Source organism: Halichoerus grypus, chromosome 11, assembly GCF_964656455.1.
Source record: "Halichoerus grypus chromosome 11, mHalGry1.hap1.1, whole genome shotgun sequence".
Taxonomy (NCBI): Eukaryota; Metazoa; Chordata; class Mammalia; order Carnivora; family Phocidae; genus Halichoerus; species Halichoerus grypus.
In genome coordinates this window covers 3,542,442-3,560,928 of record NC_135722.1, presented here as the reverse complement: position 1 = coordinate 3,560,928, position 18,487 = coordinate 3,542,442, and the positions used below count along the sequence as shown (strand labels likewise).

The window sequence follows — 18,487 nt, the reverse complement described above, 5'->3', positions numbered from 1 at the left end:
ATCCCTTACACTTACTCAGATAGGATCGCCCCCATTTTATAAAACTAAGACCCAAACAGTGAAGCACCTTGTCCAGAAGCACAGAACAAATCAGGGACAGAGCCAGGCCGGGGAGGGAAATGTGGGACTCTCACAGCAGGGCGCCAGAGCTTTCTGCTGCCTCCTGCTGGCCCCAGAAGCGCATCCAGCTCCCTTGGTCACTTAACAATCTGGATCCTGCACTGCCACCCTCTTTCACTTGTGGTCCACTTTGACCAGGAGATCGTCCTCCCTTAGTTCTTTATTTGTGCTCATCTCAATTCCCAGTTAGAGCACACTTCTCTTGGGGGTTCATCACATGCCAGGCCCTGTTGTAAACTCTTTACATACAGAGCATGTTTTATACTCCAATAACCCTAGGAGGGAAATCACGTTGAACGGGGGAGGTCCGGTTATTCCCCCTGACCCTCACGTTACACGGAGGGCTCCAGAAGGATCAGGAGATTACACTGTGCACCTGGGATGCCACAGCTGCTCTTGGAAGGACAGTCATTGTGGATGAGGCCTCTGGGCCACCACCGCGCCCCCGGGGGGAGGGAGATGTTTAGGGGATATGTCTGCTCTCCCCCAGGCTGTCAGGCCCCAAAGGCTCCTGATCGGGCCCCAGCAGATAGGTGGTCATTGTTCAGTTTTGAACCTGGCAACCTTTTCCTGTCTCACGATGGTGGAGGGTTTTTGGCTGTCCCCCAGAGTAATTTCCCTGCTCTCTGACCTGATGGGCTCACTCTGAATTTCCTTCCCTCTCGCTAGGGGGTTTTTGTCCACTTTGTTCAATATCAGCCATTATTCCAGCCAACCATGGGCATGTATGGGGCCTCCACCAGGACCAAGCCCTCCGTGTGTGTGTGTGTGTAGCAGATTCTAGATGGAGGTGTGTTAGGGGCAGTCGCTTGCCCAGCTTCGGGGACCCCACCACCCTGCTCAGGGGCCTCTGTGAGTGAAGAGCTTGTGAATAGATGTTTTCAAGGCGGCCCTGGCCCAGGCGACCTGCACTGGCCGGAGGGGGCAGGGACCTCCAGAGCACTGAGGAGGCAGGATCTGTCCCCTGCCTGGGAAGCTAGGTAGGATCACAAAGCACAGAGAAGGGAGGCAGGGCATGCAGGTGGGGAGTGCAGCGTGCGCAAAGTCAAGGAGCAGGGGACGAGGATGTCCTGACTCCAGGTAGCCCCGGGGCAGTGGGGAGAGGAAGCTGGGGACGGTGGTACAGGCGGGAGCCATACACGGACGCCTGGCCCCGCTCGGATGATGGAAGTTCCCCATTTGGAAATAGAGATGAGCCCCTCGCAGAGGCACTGGGAGTCTGGGTGCCCAGGAAACAGGTGTGCTCTTGCACCCTGCCCGCCCGGAGACCACGCGTCCGCCTTGTCTGGCCGCCTCCCAAGCCCTTGCCCTGCCCGGCAGCGGCTGCTTTCCCTGAACGCCCGCGGTGTCTTCCACACGCGGCCGCGGGTCTGGGTTTCCTGCCCACTCCCCCCCCCCGGAGGAGGGAAACCGCGGCTCCCCCTTCCCTGACCTTCCTGTGGTATTGAGGAGAACCAGCGCTTGTTGGCGCTGGGATTGAGGGCGGGGGGCACAGTGTGGCATCCAGGGGCCGGTCCTGCAAGTTAGAGGGAGCATCCACCCCGTACGGGCGTCCTGTGGCTCAGTCAGTCGTCCTGGCCACCAGAGGGGCAGCTTACATTGCCCTCCCATCTTGCAGAGGTGGATGGCGAGGAGCAGAGCAGGTAGAGAATCTCTCCCAGGCCTCCTAGCTGGAGCGGGACCAAGCCCAGACTTATCTGAGGCCGCCCACTGCCCCACACGTCCCCTCCACTGTGACCTTACCTCCTGGCTCCGGGAACGGTTGGGGCAGGACTCCCCCTAGCTGTGTCCTTGGGCATGAGCGTTGGAGAGGGCTCTTGGGGGTTGGCCGGAGGGGATTTAGCCCTGGTAGCACGGGCTGACCGCTTCACACATGTGAGCCCCACTGTCTCCGGGTCAAGTAGACCTACCCATCATGCCCCCTCACAGGGTCAGGACTCAGTAAGAGGACATGCCCCATGCTGAGAAAGAGTGTTACCACCAGCAAGAGGGCAGCGCCCTGAGTGTGCAGACAGGACTCAGGGCTGGGCTCAGCCTCCCACCCGTGCTATAACCCACCTCGCCTTGTTGAGCCTCTGTGTCCTCCCTGACAAACTCTTTCCCACCTCTCCTGCAATATGACCCCGCAAAAGACACTGGGGTCTTCCGTGGACGCTGTCCTGGGCTGGGCCTCCCTTCTCCCCTTCCCCCACCCTACACACCCGAAGTCTCTGGACGGACACCTGTAAGAGTGGGCCAAGGGAGCATCTACACTGCGGGGTCCCGTGAAGACCACCAGAGTGGCACTGGATTCCGTGGTACCGTGGGTGGGCATGGACGGCTTGCATCCAGCCGCCTGCCAGCTCCGGGTGCTGGCCGTGCCCTGTCAGGCTGTGAGCGTCCTGGGGCCAACCAGGGAGACTGAGATTCAGGGGAGCGACTCCCCCGCCCCCACCAGGGGTGAAGGAATCCAGACCCCACAAAGGCCCTGTCCAGACGCCCCTATCCCTCCTTCCCTGGGCAGATGGCACGTTGCAGGCATCCCCCCGCTTCTCCTCTTTCCCTCTCCTCTCTTCCCCTGCCCCTGAGCCGGACATTTGGAAAGACACCTGATCACATGGGCGCCCCCCCCAGATGTCCTTGTTGCACCTTGGGCCTAACCTAGACCACCAGCCCTGGAGTGAGGGACCCCTGCTGTTCTCCCGACCATGCGTACAGTGCTGTGGAGCCCCTCGCACCGGGGGCAGCCATCCCAGGGCTCTAGGCGACCCTGTGGGGAGACCCTCCAGACACAGCTCTGTCCCCCAGCCGTGGGGCTCAGGGCCTGCCTTTAGCCACAGGCCGGCCTCATGCTCCGTGGGGGAGGGCCTCATTCTCGGATGACAGTGCGTCTCTAGGACTGATAGCAGGAGTGGGGCAGAAGCCAGGGGATCAGGGGCAGGACGTGAGGCTCGGCTCTGAGGGCCGTCGGTGGTGTGGAGTTGCTGGTTAGAATACTTCCAGCATGATGTTATTTATTTTCTCTTATTGCTGAAGACCAGCTTGCCGATTAACCTCTCTGCCCTCGGTAACCAGCAAAATCCCACAGGAGCTCTAGAAATTCGGGTTTAGCGTTACCAGCAGCCATGCGTGATTGCAACTGCGCAGAGGTCCCAGTTTTTCATGCGCAGGCCCAGATTTCTATCTCATTGGCCCCCCGCCAAGCCCCCTAGGCAGATAAGGAAACCGGGCCCTGCGCCTACCTCTCGGCCCACCCCCCAGGGCACGCTCGGTGCAGGAGCAGGTGGAGGCCACGTGCAGGGCGGGGAATTAACACCCAGGTGTGGTGGATAACCACCCAGCTTCCTCACCCTCTGGGCACCAGCAGGTTGGAGCCCAGCTGCCCAAGGCAGTGACCCTCTGTCGGCCCCTCCCTCTGTGCCTGCCCCCCCGCCCCGACTCTGGTCCCTGAGACCACCTCTCAGGTAAACCACTGAACCCAAATGCTCAACTCGGGGGCTGCTTTTGGGGGAACCCAAACTAACAGGCAGCTAGCTAGTGGCTGAGCTGGAGCCAGGCCAGGTGAGGGCCATCGTGGGCCCGTGGCCATTTTGATATGACGTTGCCATGCATTCTGGCCATTGAAGGTTGAGATTTGCGGGTGCAGAACCTGAGCTCAGCTCTGCACTGCCCGGGACCCTGTGGGAGTGAGTAACGAGCACTTCTGGGAGTGGGGAAAGGGGTGGCCTTGCAGCTTTTCCCATTGCCTTTGCAAGCAGCCTGGTCCTTCCCAGCAAGCCTGATCTAGCTCCATAGAACCGGGGGCCCTTCTGAGCAGTGAGGCTCCAGCTTGGCCTCCACGTGTGATTATGGCGCATGTGTCCTTCTCCAAATGTCAGCTCCACGAAGACAGGGCCGCTGTGTGCACGGGACGGTGCTCTCGCGGGGTGGATGCGCGGCACAGCTTTACTGAAGGCGGGTGGGGCGGGTGGAGGAAGCGGTCCAGTTTGGACCCTGCTCCCCTCCACAGGCCTGGCCGTGATGGCCTGACGGCCAGTGATTTGTCTTTTCCACCACAGTTGCTGAACTCGCTGTCCGTGGACCCTGACGCCGAGTGCAAGCACGGCCTCTACTTCCGGGATGGCAGGCGCAAGGTGGACTACATCCTGGTGTACCATCCCAAGAGGCCCTCGGGCAGCAGGACCCTGGCCAGGAGGGTGCAGCACAGCGATGCTGCCCTGGCTGCCCGCGGTGCCAGGCAGGACCAGCCCCTGCCGGGCAAGGGGAGCGTGGGGGCGGCAGGTGGCCCCGAGCCCCCGATGGACTACCACGAGGACGACAAGCGATTCCGCAGGGAGGAGTACGAGGGGAACCTCCTGGAGTCCGGCCTGGAGCTGGAGCGAGACGAGGACGTAACTATCCCTGCATCTTGTGGGCTTGTGGGGTGGGCGCACCCGCCGGGCCCCGCACCACCATTTCCAGAAGCTGGTGTGGGGAGGGGCTCTTCTGGCTTTAGCTGGTGCTCCGAGAACGGCTGATGGAAAGGCTGCTCCTGTTGAGTTGGTAGCAATCGCTTATTAAGGTTTGGGGTTTGGGGGAGCCCCAAACCAGCGCCTGCCCCCCCCAACGACATCTGCTCTGGAGGAGGTTAAGGCCTTCTCGGCAATGACCTCCAGGGTCACGGCACTTCCTGCTCTGGTCAGTTCCTTTCCTGGGTAGACGTGCCCCTCCCTCCTGGGAGTCCTCTTGGTGGCTGACCTTGGCCCTTCTCGGGACCTCAGTTTCTCAATCTGTCAAGTGGGGCGGTTGGTCTGCGTTGATCCCTGGGAGGCCCTGCTGCTCTGAAATCCCCTGACCATCACACTGTGTTCAGGAGCGCCTGTCCCTGGCAAAGCCTGAGAATCTTTCGAAGGAAGGTTTTCTGGGGAGAGTAAAGGCCTGACTCACTGGTGCACAGCGCCGCCCGGGCGGCGGGAGGGAAGGCGGCAGTGGTGGGCAGCCCTTGGGACAGGGGTGCTTCTCTCAACCCGTCAGCAGGCTTGCTGTGTGCTCCGCTCCTTAACCTCTCTGTGCACGAGGGCGGGGGCGGGGCTTCCTGCCGTGAGCGTCGCAGGACACACCCGTAGCCCGCCACAGTGTCCCTGTGCGGACTAATCAAGAATCGGGGAGTCTCTACACCACAGTAAGAGGGTCAGCAGGCTGCTGGGGGAGCCCTGAGCCAGCTGCGGGTGTTTAAAGTAAAATCTGGTTTCAGTTTGCTGTTTCATCGTTGAGGACCTCCATGCCCTTAAATAATGAACACTTTGGGTCCGGTGATAAGGATGCCCTTGGGGTGCTTCGGCCAGCAGGCTCGTCGATGAAGGAGCTGGTGTGAGCTCTTTTTCATGCCACGTTGATAGTACTGGCCCTGAACTCACCCAGAACTGCTCAGTGGGGCCTCTTTCTCTGCGGACCTAGTGGCCGAGGGGTCTTGTGATGCACGCGGAGTATTTCTCTGGGTGGCCTTCTCCTTCTGAGGCTCGGCTACCTGGCGGATGTGGATTTCTGCAGCAGGAGTGGTCCCCGTCGGGATTGCAAGGGTGTGCGAGCGTCGATGACCAGGCAGGTCCCGGTGAGGCTGCAGGGTCTCTCCACACACATGTGCAGGTCCTTCAGGGTTTTCTGTGACCTGACACTTGGCCCCTAGGGAGAGGGGAGCAGGCAGGTCTCTGACTTAGGGCATGGTTCCGCCCTGCCAGCCCCCTGCTTTTTGTGCAAACACTGGGTCAGTATTCAGACTCTGCCCCAACTGTTGACAGTTCATAGCTGGAGGAAGAGACGGGCTCCGTCAGAGTCGGGAGAGGCTGCAGCGCCCTCGTGCAGAGCTGTGAGCTTGGGCTGTGGTCTGCACCTGCCTGGTCCACTCCCTGAGGGATGCAGTCTCCGCTCCCCTCATTCTTTTCCCACGACAGCTTCAGAGCCCTGTGCTCAGAAGGCCCCCCAAAGTCTGGGAATTCACACTGGCCCCGGACAGGTCCCAGAGCCTCTGCCTGTCCCTCCGAGACTTGTTGGCAGCTCAGGCCTCAGTTTCCCCTTCTATAACATGGAGATAACAGTAGTATTTACGTCACTGGGTGATCATGAGTAAAGGGCAAGGTGCTTAACGTGGCAGATTCTCCTGGGGTGTTGTTAACATCAAATCATATATTACGGTTCCTGCGGAGGGGGAGAGAGAAAGGAGCCTTTCCAAGTCCAACCAACTGCAACGTCCCAAATACCTTTCTTGAAACTCCATCTTCTCAATCGTGACTTTGAAATAAAAAACCAACAAACATAGAGACAGTGGTTACTGTCACCAAAGAACATCCAGTTTTCCCAATAAGTGACCCAAGAATTTCATTGATAGTTTGGCTCTGTAGCTACAAGAGGCTTTCCAGCAATTGATTGGGGCCGTTTTAAAAACGAAAGCGGTAACAGTGCACGGCTCCAGTCTCCAAGGTGGCTGAAGCCGGGGCTGAGCCGCGCCCGCTGGAGTCTCTCGCGTCCGAAACTGCTTTACGAGGGCCCCTGTAATTCCCGAGCTTTCATCTGACATGAACAAGGCCCAAGGCTGTTGGAAGAACCCTCCGTCTGCTGCAGCCTGGTGCTCTCCCCACCCTCCAAGAGACAGGCAGGACCAGAACCTGGTTCAGAGGTGGCCTCCGAGGGGTGAGCACGGATCACTGCCAGCATGATTAACAGCTCGTGGCTGTCCCCTTTATTTTGGAGAGCGATGCCCTGGCTAATGAATCATTCCCAGGGGTGTGCTCTGATTACGAGGAGCGAAGGGCTTATGTGCACTTTCCTGGGGAGAAAGATCCACGCATTCTATCAGATACGCCGACGCTGGATGAAGGTGGAGAATCAGTCTTTAAAGCGGGGCTTCTCTGCCCTGGCGCCGTTGCTGTTGGAAATTCAGCAGCAGCCCTTCCCAGTAGCACCCCAGGGTCACGATTACCAAAGATGCTCCCAGATACTGCCGGATGTCCCTGGGAGCCAAGATCGCTCCTGGGTGGAGGGGGGGGGGGCCCTCTTGAACTCTGCTGGCCCAGCCTTCTGCGGCCATGACCAGGAAGCTGCCCGCAGGCCACCGGGGCACAGAGGTCACCTGCCTTTGCCCCTCGAGAGGCCAGTGGGTACGCCAGGCTGTGCTGCTCCTGGGCAGAGCGGGCCGCCCGCCCCACGCAGACGGGGCGTCTGTGTGCTTGCCTTTGACCCGAGTCTGGAGGTTTATTGTGGTGAAGACCCTCCGGACTGGGCACGGGCAGGCCGGCTCTTACGACACCAAACGGATAGTGGCCCTGGGGCAGCCGTAGCAAGTGAGCCCAGGTCAGGGGCTTAAAGCAACCCAAATGGGGTCTCGCACAGTTTCGGACGTCAGAAGTCCAAATTCCAGATCTCCACAGGGTTGGGCTCCCTCTGAAGGTTTTTGGGCAGGTTCTTCCTGCCTCTTTCAGCTTCTGGGGGGCTCCAGGTGCCCCTCCACCCTCTGCCTCTGCCTCCAGGCGGCCGCCTTCTGTATGTCCTTCTGCGTCTCTTCTCTTCCTGCAAGGACACCAGACGTTGGACTTAGGGCCTGCCCTCCTCCCGTGTGACCACATCTTAATGTGGTTACACCTGCAAAATCCAAATAAGGTCCCGTTCTGAGGTTCTGGGGTTGGGACATGGAAGTCTCTTTGGGGGGACCCCATTCGCCCCCCCCACAGCAGCTGAGAGCACACTGGAGTGGTTCTATCAGGACTGGAGGGGCTCACGCAGGGGCCCCTGGAGGTGCCCGCCGAGGTGCGGGCGGTGACTCGTGGTGGGGGCCACATCAGTGCAGGTGGTCTGGAGGGTGAGCTCCAGCCTTGGGCAGGCTGCCCCGCTGCAGGGCCCGGATGTGCCCAGGAACCCACAGGGGGTCCTGTCAAAGTGCAGGCTCTGACTGAGCGGGCCTGGCCTGGGCCTGAGCTGTGTTCCTAACCAGCTCCCTGGGTGTGTGGTGGCTGCTGAGCCCGGACCATCCTTGGAGAGGTGAGGAACGTGCAGGCCTCTTCCCCCATGAGCCAGCAGAAGCATCCGCAGAGATGGGCCCGCCAGTGTCCACGCAAGCCCTGATCCACTGCTGGGTACCCCAGAGGTAGCCCCAGACAGAGACTGGGCCGAGAGCCCACAGAACAGGGGAGACACACTCACTCATAACCCCCGGGTACAGACAGGTTGAGCCTGGACCGTGGGTCCCCCATCCTCCCCCTCCCCAGGCACCGTGGGCTCAAAGGAGCCGAATTTGAAAACTGCTTCCCAGACTCCCCGAAGAGAAAGACCTTGGGTGTCAAGACAGGCTTCAGGGCCTCCATCCAGGGGGCAGTCCTAAACGTCCATCTCACGCATGAGGGCCCAAGAGGAGTCCCGTGTCAGAGACCCCGGGACGGCATGACGGGAAGTGGCAGGAAGGGAGGAGAGCGTCTCTCCGTCCGTCCCCCCGACAGCCGTGGGGTCAGCTTCCGGGCTTCCCATTAGAAGGAGGAGAGCATGTTTCCTTGCAACTGAAACCAGCATTTTTCAAGTCTGGCCTCAAAGCCTGCTGGACATTATTTATGTCCGTGGGTCACTGCTGAGAAGGCCACACACCAGAGTCCCGGCTGTGCGTGCTGGGGTGGCCGGGGCCCACCCTGCCCCGAGGTTGAACTTGACCCCGGCTTTGGCAGAACTGTTGAGGCTCGGGACGCTGGGACCCTGTCAAGTCTGTTTGCTTTCATGCTGCCGCTCGGGGCTCACCCCTGCACCCGGGCTGGCCCGCTGACGTTTCTCCGCATTCCTGCCCCGGAGCTGGCGGGGGCCTCGGGCAGCAAGTGTTTCCCATCCTTGTTAGCGTGGATGTTGCTTTTCAAACGCCAGCGAAGGGGAGCGGCTTTTGTTTCCAGACCAGGCTTCGGGGAGCGCAGCGGGGTGTGAGGCCGGCCTCCGAGCCCCCTATGCGCTTCAGACCCGCTCGGCCACTTCCTGATGGGACAGCCTGGGAGCAGGTGGCTTCCCCTCTCTGGGCCTCGGTTTTCCCACCTGTGAAACGGAGGAGGTGATGGTACTTCTCTCCCCTGGGGGTGCTGGGCCAATGCTGAGGAAGTGAACACCTCCTTGCCCGCAGCCCTTGGGTTCAGGCTGCTTTTCCCAGCTTCCCTCCTGCCGGACGGGAATCAGATGGCAAATCTGGGCAGGGCAGGGTCCCCCAGTACGTGGAGACCCCTCGTGCACCACAAAGTGCCAGGTGACCGTGGCAGGTGGTGGGGAGTGTTGCCAGGGGCACAGGAGAGGGAGGGGCCGGGTTTCCTACCGTTTCCAGCAGGTGTCCAAGGCAGGGGTCCGAGGTGGCTCTGGAGTCTGGCTAACTGGCGACAGACACGGCCTTCAGCATTGGAGGGGCTGGGGGCAGACCTCCTCACCGCCCCGGGACATTGTGGGTGGAGGTCCTTGACTTGAGAAACCTGAGGTCCAGTCCTGACATCCCCATGTGTGAAAACAAATGATGGCAGATGGCCCGGGGGACTTGTGGGCTTGGAAGCAAACCCCCACCCCATGCTGTGTGGGCTCCCTATCCCTGCTGTGAGAAGGTGGTCCAGGAACGAGACCCCCTTTACAGGTGGAAAGAAAGGGCCTGAGGCTCTGAGAGGTGGAGCAAGGAGACCAGGGCCACAGGGCCCGGCAGGGGTGGTCCTGCCTCATGTTCTTTGCCCTGAAGCCTGTGGTGTGAACCAGCCCCCTGGGCCACTGGGCCTTTCGCACAGTGGGATGTTAGGGCCCCTAGTCTAGTCCTGAAGCTGTGATTTCTCCATTCATAATTTCACCATTACACATTCATTTCTTTGGCCTTAAAGCTCTCATGCCTTATGCATGTTCTGTTGAGGCTTTTATATACGCTGCCTGGCTTCCTTTGGGCTTGCCTTGGTTTTGCGGACGCACATTTTTAAAGTGAATTCTGGACATTCTTTTTTTTTTTTTTTTTAAAGATTTTATTTATTTGACACAGAGAGGGAGAGACATAGCAAGAGAGGGAACACAAGCAGGGGGAGTGGGAGAGGGAGAAGCAGGCTTCCCGCTGAGCAGGGAGCCCGATGCGGGGCTTGATCCCAGGACCCTGGGACCATGACCTGAGCCGAAGGCAGACGCTCAACGACTGAGCCTCCCAGGCGCCCCTGGACATTCTTTTCAAAGCCACATCTTTAAAGCCCCCAGAGACCATCACACAGCTCCCTTTGGGTGCTAGGGTTTGGGGGTAAAAGCTTTGGCGCCCAGGTTGCAGTTCTGACGTCCTCCTGTGTCCCCAGGCCTGTGGTGTGCCCGGGTGGGCTCTTCTGGCTCATCGAGACCTCTGCCAGCTGGCTGTTAACCCTTTGGTGGCTTGGCAGAGTGAGCCACGGAGGTCACAGAGGTCAGCAGATGCTGCAGCTACAGCTCGGGCCAGATTTGTTCCTTCCTGGGGGGCCCCTTCCCTCGGAGGGGCGGAGGAGCTTCGAACACACTCGTTGGGTGTTTAATGCTCCTTACGACACTTCTTTATTTCTGGGAAGTTCTGTTTGGTCCCTTTCCAAATTGGCTTTGTCATTTTGTTAGTGGCTTCCTGTCCTTTGCAGGACCTTTCTGTCCTGACGTTTATTTCTTTAAACAAGGTAAGCCTCACTGGTTTGTGAGTCCCCAGGCTGAGGGGGCCCCTTGTGCTGGCTCTCCTCCTGGTGGGCCTGGCCCTGCTGCCCTGCCCTGCCCGGGGGGATCCCCGAGGCCTGGGAGGAAGGTGCCCTCATCCAGAGAGGCTTGGGGCTTGCGTCCGTCACACATCTGAGGGCATATTATAGCTGGAACCACCTTGAACCAAGGTCACAGGCTGAGGTCCCCAGACCCACTGGGGCTGAGGAGTTTGGAGGCCAGGACCCTTCAGGGTGACTTCTACCCGCTCCCTCTCCTCCCTCCCCCTTGTCCTGCTCTACTCGGCAGCAGTTGCCCATGTGTGGAGGAGGAGGGCCTTTTTTGGGGGTGTCTGGGGGGTCCACCTCCACGGGGGTGGCCTGGGGCTGCCTGGGAGCAGCCCCACCTTGGTCACAGTTCTGAGCCCAGCAGCGCCCTGCTCTTCCCTCTGGAGCTCCTTTGAGGCTGTGATATTTATTTTCTTTTGTTTTCTGTCCCGCGTCCTTTATTGTTTCTCGGGGGGGGGGGGGCGGTAGATCTGAGTCCTCTACCTGCTTGTCACAGAAGCAGGACCGTGAATGGCTGTTTTCTGGTGATTTATTTGTCGTGTATTCCTTCAGCATGTCAGGCGGGGGGCTGGGGGGTGCAGATGTCCCCTCCCGGTCCTTGCACACCTTCCGGGCCTCCCGCAGAGGCAGCCTCGGTTGGGTCCCCAGCTCGCCTGAGCCTTGACCCTGGCGGCAGCACCACGGGCATGTACGAGGCATGGTTGTCCCAGTGCAGGACGTGACCGCGCCTGAGTGATGGAAGCCAAGAGATCGGTGCCGAGAACACGAACCCTCCCACAGGGCAGCCCTGACATTCCAAGGGCGCGGCTGTGGAGGCCTCCCTGGGGGCAGCGTCAACCTGGGCACCCCAGCTCCCTCAGTCAGGCCTACGCGGCAGTCCGAGAGGTGCCCGGGGCGTGAAGCGGCCTGTGGGCCCACGGGGGTGAGGAGGTGGTGCTGCCGGGAGCTCTCTGGGGAGCCGAGGGCAAGCAGAAGCGGCCCACGGGTGGTCCTCACTGATGCGAACCTTCCAGCGATCCCCAGCCCGCGCCTCAGCCGCCACAGGGGGCCGTGGCCAGGTGGCGGACGCACGTGGTCCAGCCCACGGACTCGGGATGTCCAGGCCCACGGGTGGCCGTGGGGATGTTGGGGGGAGCCCCGGGGGCGCTCAGCCACTATGAACCCCCTGTGGGGATGTTATGTTTGCTTCGTTTGTGACTTCCTTCTTAAAGGAAAATGCCAGAAACAGTTCTGGTTGGGTCACGGTTTTTGTGAGTTGGGCTCAGAATGGAGGCTTGAACACACTCCATCTGCGCCGGGAGAGCGCCTGGCCAGGTGAGCACGCTGCCCGTCCAGTGTGTGCCCGGGGGCCCTGCCCCTGCCCTTGTCCGGCCTGGCGCTCCCGGCCTTCACCCCGGCGGGTCTGTGGCCTCCCAGGTAATTCCACGTCAGGAGGCCCAGAGTCGGGGCCAGACTCGCGGCTCTGGGTGCCTGGCGGGGGAAAGGGGGATATGGCCGTCTCGCGCTTCCTCTCCGCTGGGGGCGGCTGCGGTCAGGCCGGGCACCACATTTGAGAACATCCCGTATGTGTTTTTCCCGAACTGGTCCCACGACCCCTTTCCCAAATCCCGCCAGATGTTTCCTGGGAGAGACCTCGTTGCTCACGTAAACAGAGGAGCGTGTTTTCCCAGGCAGGCCGGCCACAGGCACCAGCTCCGTGACCACCGGCAAGAGAAGTCTCCATGGGACTGGGAAGAATATATTTTGGGTCTTTGTGTGTGGGTGAGCAGTGCCCAGAAATAGACCTGGGTCTGGAAGGGGGAAAGACAGGCTCTGCCGTGCGTGGGCTCTCGACAGTCACTTCTTCCTACTCCAGGGCGCCCCATGAGATCGGCCCCACGCCCGGTTGTCTCCTGGGCCGGGGACGCTGCCGCCTCTCAGATCCTGCTGCCCTCCGGGGCTTCCCCGAGCTGGGGAGGCAGCCTCAAGCTTGTTGGCCAAGGGTGACCATGCACATAAGCTGGCGTGGCCTCAGCTGCCCGGTGGCCAAGGAGATGTGGTCCGGAGCAGACCCTTCCTGCCAGCCGGGGACTGGGCAGGGATGCTAAGAGCACCAGGGCCTCCCCTGACTATGAAGCAAGTCTTATACTGCACAGATTTGCAGATGAGGGAATGGGCTCAGAGAGGTCGAGTTACTTGCCAGAGACGCACAGGGATGGGACAGGGTGCCGACTCAGGCCACCGGATCTCAAGGCTTTATGTGGTGCCTACCGGACCCGCCCATGGAGGGCAGCAGGAGGATCTGGGCTCCCCTCTCCCACCCCCCCACCCCCGGGCTGGGTCCTCCAGCTCTCACTGGCATATGTCTGTCCACAAGCCTTTGTGCTGTGTGCCCAACCCTGGGCCATGCCAGGACTCCAGGCTCCCCGCAGTCTGCCCCACACCAGCCCACTTCTGAGCCCTCGTGCATCGGGTCTCTGCACTGAACGCCCTGGTCCTGGCTCATTCCTCAGAGGCAGCTTCAGGCCCCAGATCCTGGGCTCGTGCTTCTTGGAAGCTTCTCTCACTGTGTAGACAGGCTCCCTGCACAAAGCCCTGCGGGGCTCTGAGCTGCAGATTCAGGGCGAGCACGGTGATGCCCAAAGCTGTGTCCGCCTGGTACCTGCAGGTGTGACCTTATTTGGAGGAAGGGTCTTTGCAGGTGTAAGTCAAGGATCTCTGGGTGAGATCACCTGGGATTTAAGGTGGGCCCTCAATCCAATGCCAGGTGTCCTTAGAAGAGAAAGGAGAGAGAGATTTGAAAGAGACCTACAGGGGAGAGGCCACGTGGTGGCAAAGGTGGCTGGAGGGGTGTGGCCACAGCCCAGGGACACCTGGAGCCCCCTGCAGCTGGAAGAGCCAGGAAGGACCCTCCCCCTCGAGCCTCCAGAGGGAGTGTGACCATAAGGACACCTTGATTTCGGACTTCCAGCTCCAGAGCCATGAGAGAATGAATCGTTTTAAGCCAGGTGGTCACGTGTTACGGCCGAACTAGGACACTGAACCAGGACACTCATCTAACGAGCTGGCAGAGTGTGCCTCAGCGTCCTTGCTCCGGAAGGAGGACAGCGGTAGGGCCCAGCCCGCAGGCTCGTGGTGAGGACCGAATGAGCAAGCACACAGCAGGGCACGGAGTGTGGGGACTGGTGCGTTGTGAGCGGTCCGTGGGTCTCAGCCTCCTGGCCATCGCTGTTCCCGTTGTGACCGTGTGTGGCTTTCGTCCACATGTGGGGCGCGTGCGCTGTGTGGATGGACGCTGTGGGAGTGGAGGCCCCGAGCAGGACTGGGCCTCGTGCTGCAGCAGCACGGGGGAGGCCTGTGGGCTGGTGCCGAGACTGAGGCCTGGGACAGGGCGGCTCCCCCGGGCCCCGCGGGCGGCCTGGGGGCCTCAGTGCGCGCTGCTCCGGCAGAGGAGACGCAAGCCAGGGTGTTCAGCCTTCTCTCGGAGTCGGGGGCAGCCCCAAGTGGAGTGCAGCCTCAGGGACATGCGGGGTGCAGGTTGGGTCCATCTGTAACTGTGTCTGCAGGCCTGACCCAGAAGCGTTCCCTCCCGCTGCCCAGCTGCCCGCGTTCTCCTGAGTGGCTGTGAACTTGGGCGTCATGGGCTGATGGGTGATTGTATTTGGCCCGCTGAGGATGTTTTTCTTAAAATTCATCCTCAAGTGACTTTGGCTCCATTGCTTTTCCCCCCAAAACCTGCAGTGAACCCATGGGCTATGCCCATTCCCAGACCGGTGACGTGACATGGGATCTGGGAGTCAGAAGCAGGCCCGGAATCAGCCGGCCCTGAGTGCGCAGGGCTGGGCCCGCACTGGCGACGCCCTCCCTCCCACAGCCTGAGTCCCTTTCACCAGGACTCCCAGGCAGTCCCTTTAGTCCTCAGAACCATGAAAAGGAGAGCTGGGTGAGACCTCCGTCTGGGGGCAGCCTGGGCTCTAAGCCCTGGGGTCCCCTCGAGGAGTCCGATGGACCGCGGGCCCCTCCGCCGTGGACGGCTCTGGCTCAGGGACAAGTCCTGTTTCTTTGCTTTTTGTTGTGGTGGCATCAACGTCGCAGGGCACCCCAGTTATCTTGGGGTGCCTAGGAAGTCTGCTGATGGGACATGCGCCTTGTGTTACCTCCTCGCTGCTGTGGGCTCCAGCCGGGGACTCTCCTAAACGTGAAAGTCAGCAAGGGACAGAGAAGAATGGAGGGTCACTAGGGGCACCGTGCCTCTCACCCACGACCCCACTCCTGCTAGTGCAACAAGCCGCGGGCCCCCTCTGCCCCGACGCTGCAGGAATAATCGAGCACCGTAATGGCATGCTCAGAAGGCGCCCATGCGGTGACTCGATGTGCGCTGCGTCGTGGAACGTTACACGGATGAGGTCACGAGCGCAGCCACCAGGCCTCAGAGTCAACTCCTTTTCTTTCATTGCGGCGAGCACGCGTAAGACGTCAGCGGCGTCCGAGCACCCAGCGCTGTGTCGGGACTCTCGCCACCGAGCTGTACATTAGGGCTCAGAACCCGTCTCCCTGTCCCTGAAAGTTTGTGCCCTCCCACGTACGTCCCCCCACGTCCCTCACAGCCACCAGTCTACTCTCTGCGAAATCCGCCCTTTTAGACAAACGTTATTAGGTTCCACATACAAGGGACCACACGGTCTTTGTCTTTCTGCGTCTGGCTGATTTCATATGGCGGAAGGTCCAGGTGCATCCACGTCGTGGCAAAGGGCAGCGTTTCGTCCTTTTGCGCGGCTGGGTGCTACTCGGTTGTGCGCACGCGCTCCTTTATCCGTTCTTCCGTCGATGGGCGTGGGTCGTTTCCCCGTCTTGGCCGGTGTGGACGGTGCTGCATGAACAGGGTGCACACGTATCTCTTCAAGGTCCAGACGTCATTTCCTTGGGATTTACACCCCAGGGTGGGAATGTGGCGTCGTGTGCTATTTTAATCCTGGGGAGAACCTGGGCCGGGCCTCCGTCTCCCCAAGCCCGGCGTTCCCGTCGGTGAAGCCAGGGCACAGCCGCTGACTGTGAAGGGCCGTGGTGTCCGCTCTGATGGAGCCCGTGGCCGAGCTGCTCCCAGCAGCCCTGGGCTGTTCATCGCTGTCATCCAGTCACGCTGACTCAGCGGGGAGCGACTCCTCCAAGCTCACAGCGGTTCGGGGGTGCTCGGCTTGAACAGGCCCACCCTCGAGCCCCTGCACCAGGCTGCCCAGTCACATGAACGTGAAGACCATCAGCGCAGACACAGGGACCCCAGGGGATTGCTGGGCGCAGGCCAAGGTGTGGCCCGACCCCACAGAGGGAGGGTGTCCAGAGGGGGTCACCTTCGCTTCCTCACCCCTGCTCGGGGACGGGGCAACAGCTCTCTGTTGAAAGTTCCTCTTTTGTGGCCGTGCTGTTTGCACTCCTGCAAGCTCCCCAGGTGTTTTGGACCCTGGGACTCCTTCTGGGCCCTTTTGGCTCCTCGCCACAGTGCGAGGGGGAGAGTCTGACAGCGCTGTGAGGCCGTGCCAGGAGGGGAGAGCGAGGGGCCGCTGACAGCAGCCCCACAGAGCGGCTGCCCCGTAGACCCCGGTTGTGCCCGTGGGGCAATGGTTTCCGACCCAGGGCTCTCCACGCTGACTGAGGCCTTCTCTCCTTCCTAGACCAAGATTCACGGGGTTGGATTTGTAAAGATCCACGCACCCTGGAACGTGCTGTGCAGAGAGGCCGAGTTCCTGAAACTGAAGATGCCCACGAAGAAGGTTGGTGCTTCTGTGTGGACGCCGAGGTCCACGCGCGGCGCAGGTGCCCGGCAGAGAACATTGCCAGGAGGGGCTCGGTGGGGAGAAGCCGAGTGAGGTTCGGAGCCACCCCCTGGGAGGGCAGTGGGCCCCCACGTCTTGATTATGGAGGGTATCGCACAGCCCCAGGGGGTCTTCTGAGACCCCAGACCAAACCCATCGGGAGATGGTGCGGGCAGAGGGGTCAGGGGAACCTGTTACAGATACGAACATGCTGAGACTTCCCGCTCTGGTTATTCCCACTCGTGGTGTCTTGGCTAATTCATCAGACTCCTTCTGATCACATTGCCTAGCTTGCTGGGATTTTTCTTTTTAATCTCTGAACGCTTCCGGCTGAGAAGCAGTCTGACAGTGTGTTCCTGAGCTCAGCGAGGGTCCGTGTTTTCCTTCATGTGCAGAAAGGAAAGCAGGGGGGTGAAGCTGTTCTCGGGGGACAACCAGCCCCTGGCTCCTCAAACCCACTGAGCTCGTGTGGATTACCTCTTTTGAAACAAAACAAAGTCCGGAGGCAGGTTTTCTGGGATGTGTTGTGATTGCATTTTGGAGGGACTCTCTTCAAACTCAGAGCTTGGAGGGTTTATCTGGAAACTGGGCGCGGAGAGGGCACTCTGCCCCCCCTCACCCAGAGCTCTGTTCCCAGGACATGCCATCTCGGTGGGGTGGGACGGTCCTATGACCTTCTGAGAATAGATTCCAAGGGTCACGGCCCAGCAGATGACGCGGACACCCCCCCTTCCCGATCTGGTCTGCAGCTCTATCACATTAACGAGACCCGTGGCCTCCTGAAGAAGATCAACTCCGTGCTCCAGAAAATCACAGACCCCATCCAGCCCAAGGTGGCAGAGCACAGACCCCAGACCACAAAGAGACTCTCCTACCCCTTCTCCCGGGAGAAGCAGCACCTGTAAGTGGGAGCCCCCCACCCCTCCCGGCTTGCCCCTTCCCCGAGGGCCCTGCTGTGGGGACCCCGCAGTGTGGTACATGACATGGGAGATGCAGCTTGCAGGACGGTCCCCTGAGGCCAGAGATGCTCTCCGTCCCCCCAAAGAAGTGGGGGTTTCAGCCCCTGAAGCACATTCTCGGAAGAGCTTATAGCTCTTCAGCATGGAAGGGGTTCAAGAATGATTTCCAAGATTACTGTTAACTGAGGAATTACGGAGCGAAGAATCTCGTCCTCCCACTGGGGACATTTAGGAAAACGTGCATGCGGCTTGGCTTAAAGCCCCAAAGCAGTGACCTGGGCATCTCCCCCCTCCCACCCAGTTCCGTCCCTCCGGGGACGTGTTCCAGTGAGAGGGTCTGGTTAACCAGGCCTCCTGAAGCTGCCGAGCTCTGGGAGGCAGGAACTAAAAAGCAGCCGCAGCTGGAGTCCTGAGGCTCCAGGGACGTGCAGTCAGCAGCGTTGCCTGGCAGGGCTGCACCTGTTCTAGAACCTTCCCTCCTACCCTGCTCCCGAGCGCAGTGGGTCAGTGGCGGCTGCAGGCCTCCGTGGGGCCTCACTGGACAGAGCTGGAGTGTGGGCAATGGTGGGAACAGAGAGGGCCTGGGCTCTGGGACCCAGAGGGACACGGACGACAAGCGGGGGTGGGATGGGGGCTCTCCAGGATGCCGCTGGTCTCGCGGGATGTGGAGAACTGTTTCTCAGCTCAGAACTGGGGCTTCTGCCTGGCAAATGCATTAGTCACAGGGCAGGGGCCAAGCGCTGCACTCCACTGTTACTTCTTCTTTTTTTTTTTTTTTTTAAGATTTTATTTATTTATTTGAGAGAGAGAATGAGAGAGAGACAGAGAGCATGAGAGGGGGGAGGGTCAGAGGGAGAAGCAGACTCCCCGCTGAGCAGGGAGCCCGATGTGGGACTCGATCCTGGGACTCCAGGATCAT

The 18,487-nt window shown here is 60.5% G+C and overlaps 1 protein-coding gene across 12 annotated transcripts in view; it reads left to right on the top strand.

Annotated features, from left to right (window-relative positions):
- The window catches only part of ANO1 (anoctamin 1), a 140,609-nt gene that overhangs the window by 64,310 nt on the left and 57,812 nt on the right, over positions 1-18,487 (top strand). For 11 of the 12 annotated variants that reach the window (XM_078057659.1, XM_036099576.2, XM_036099574.2 and 8 more), the window contains exons 3-5: positions 4,158-4,490; positions 16,469-16,567; positions 17,359-17,510. In XM_078057659.1, coding sequence (XP_077913785.1) covers positions 4,158-4,490; positions 16,469-16,567; positions 17,359-17,510 — 584 coding nt within the window. The remainder of the gene's footprint in view (positions 1-4,157; positions 4,491-16,468; positions 16,568-17,358; positions 17,511-18,487) is intronic. The other variant, XM_078057663.1, reaches the window with a different exon arrangement.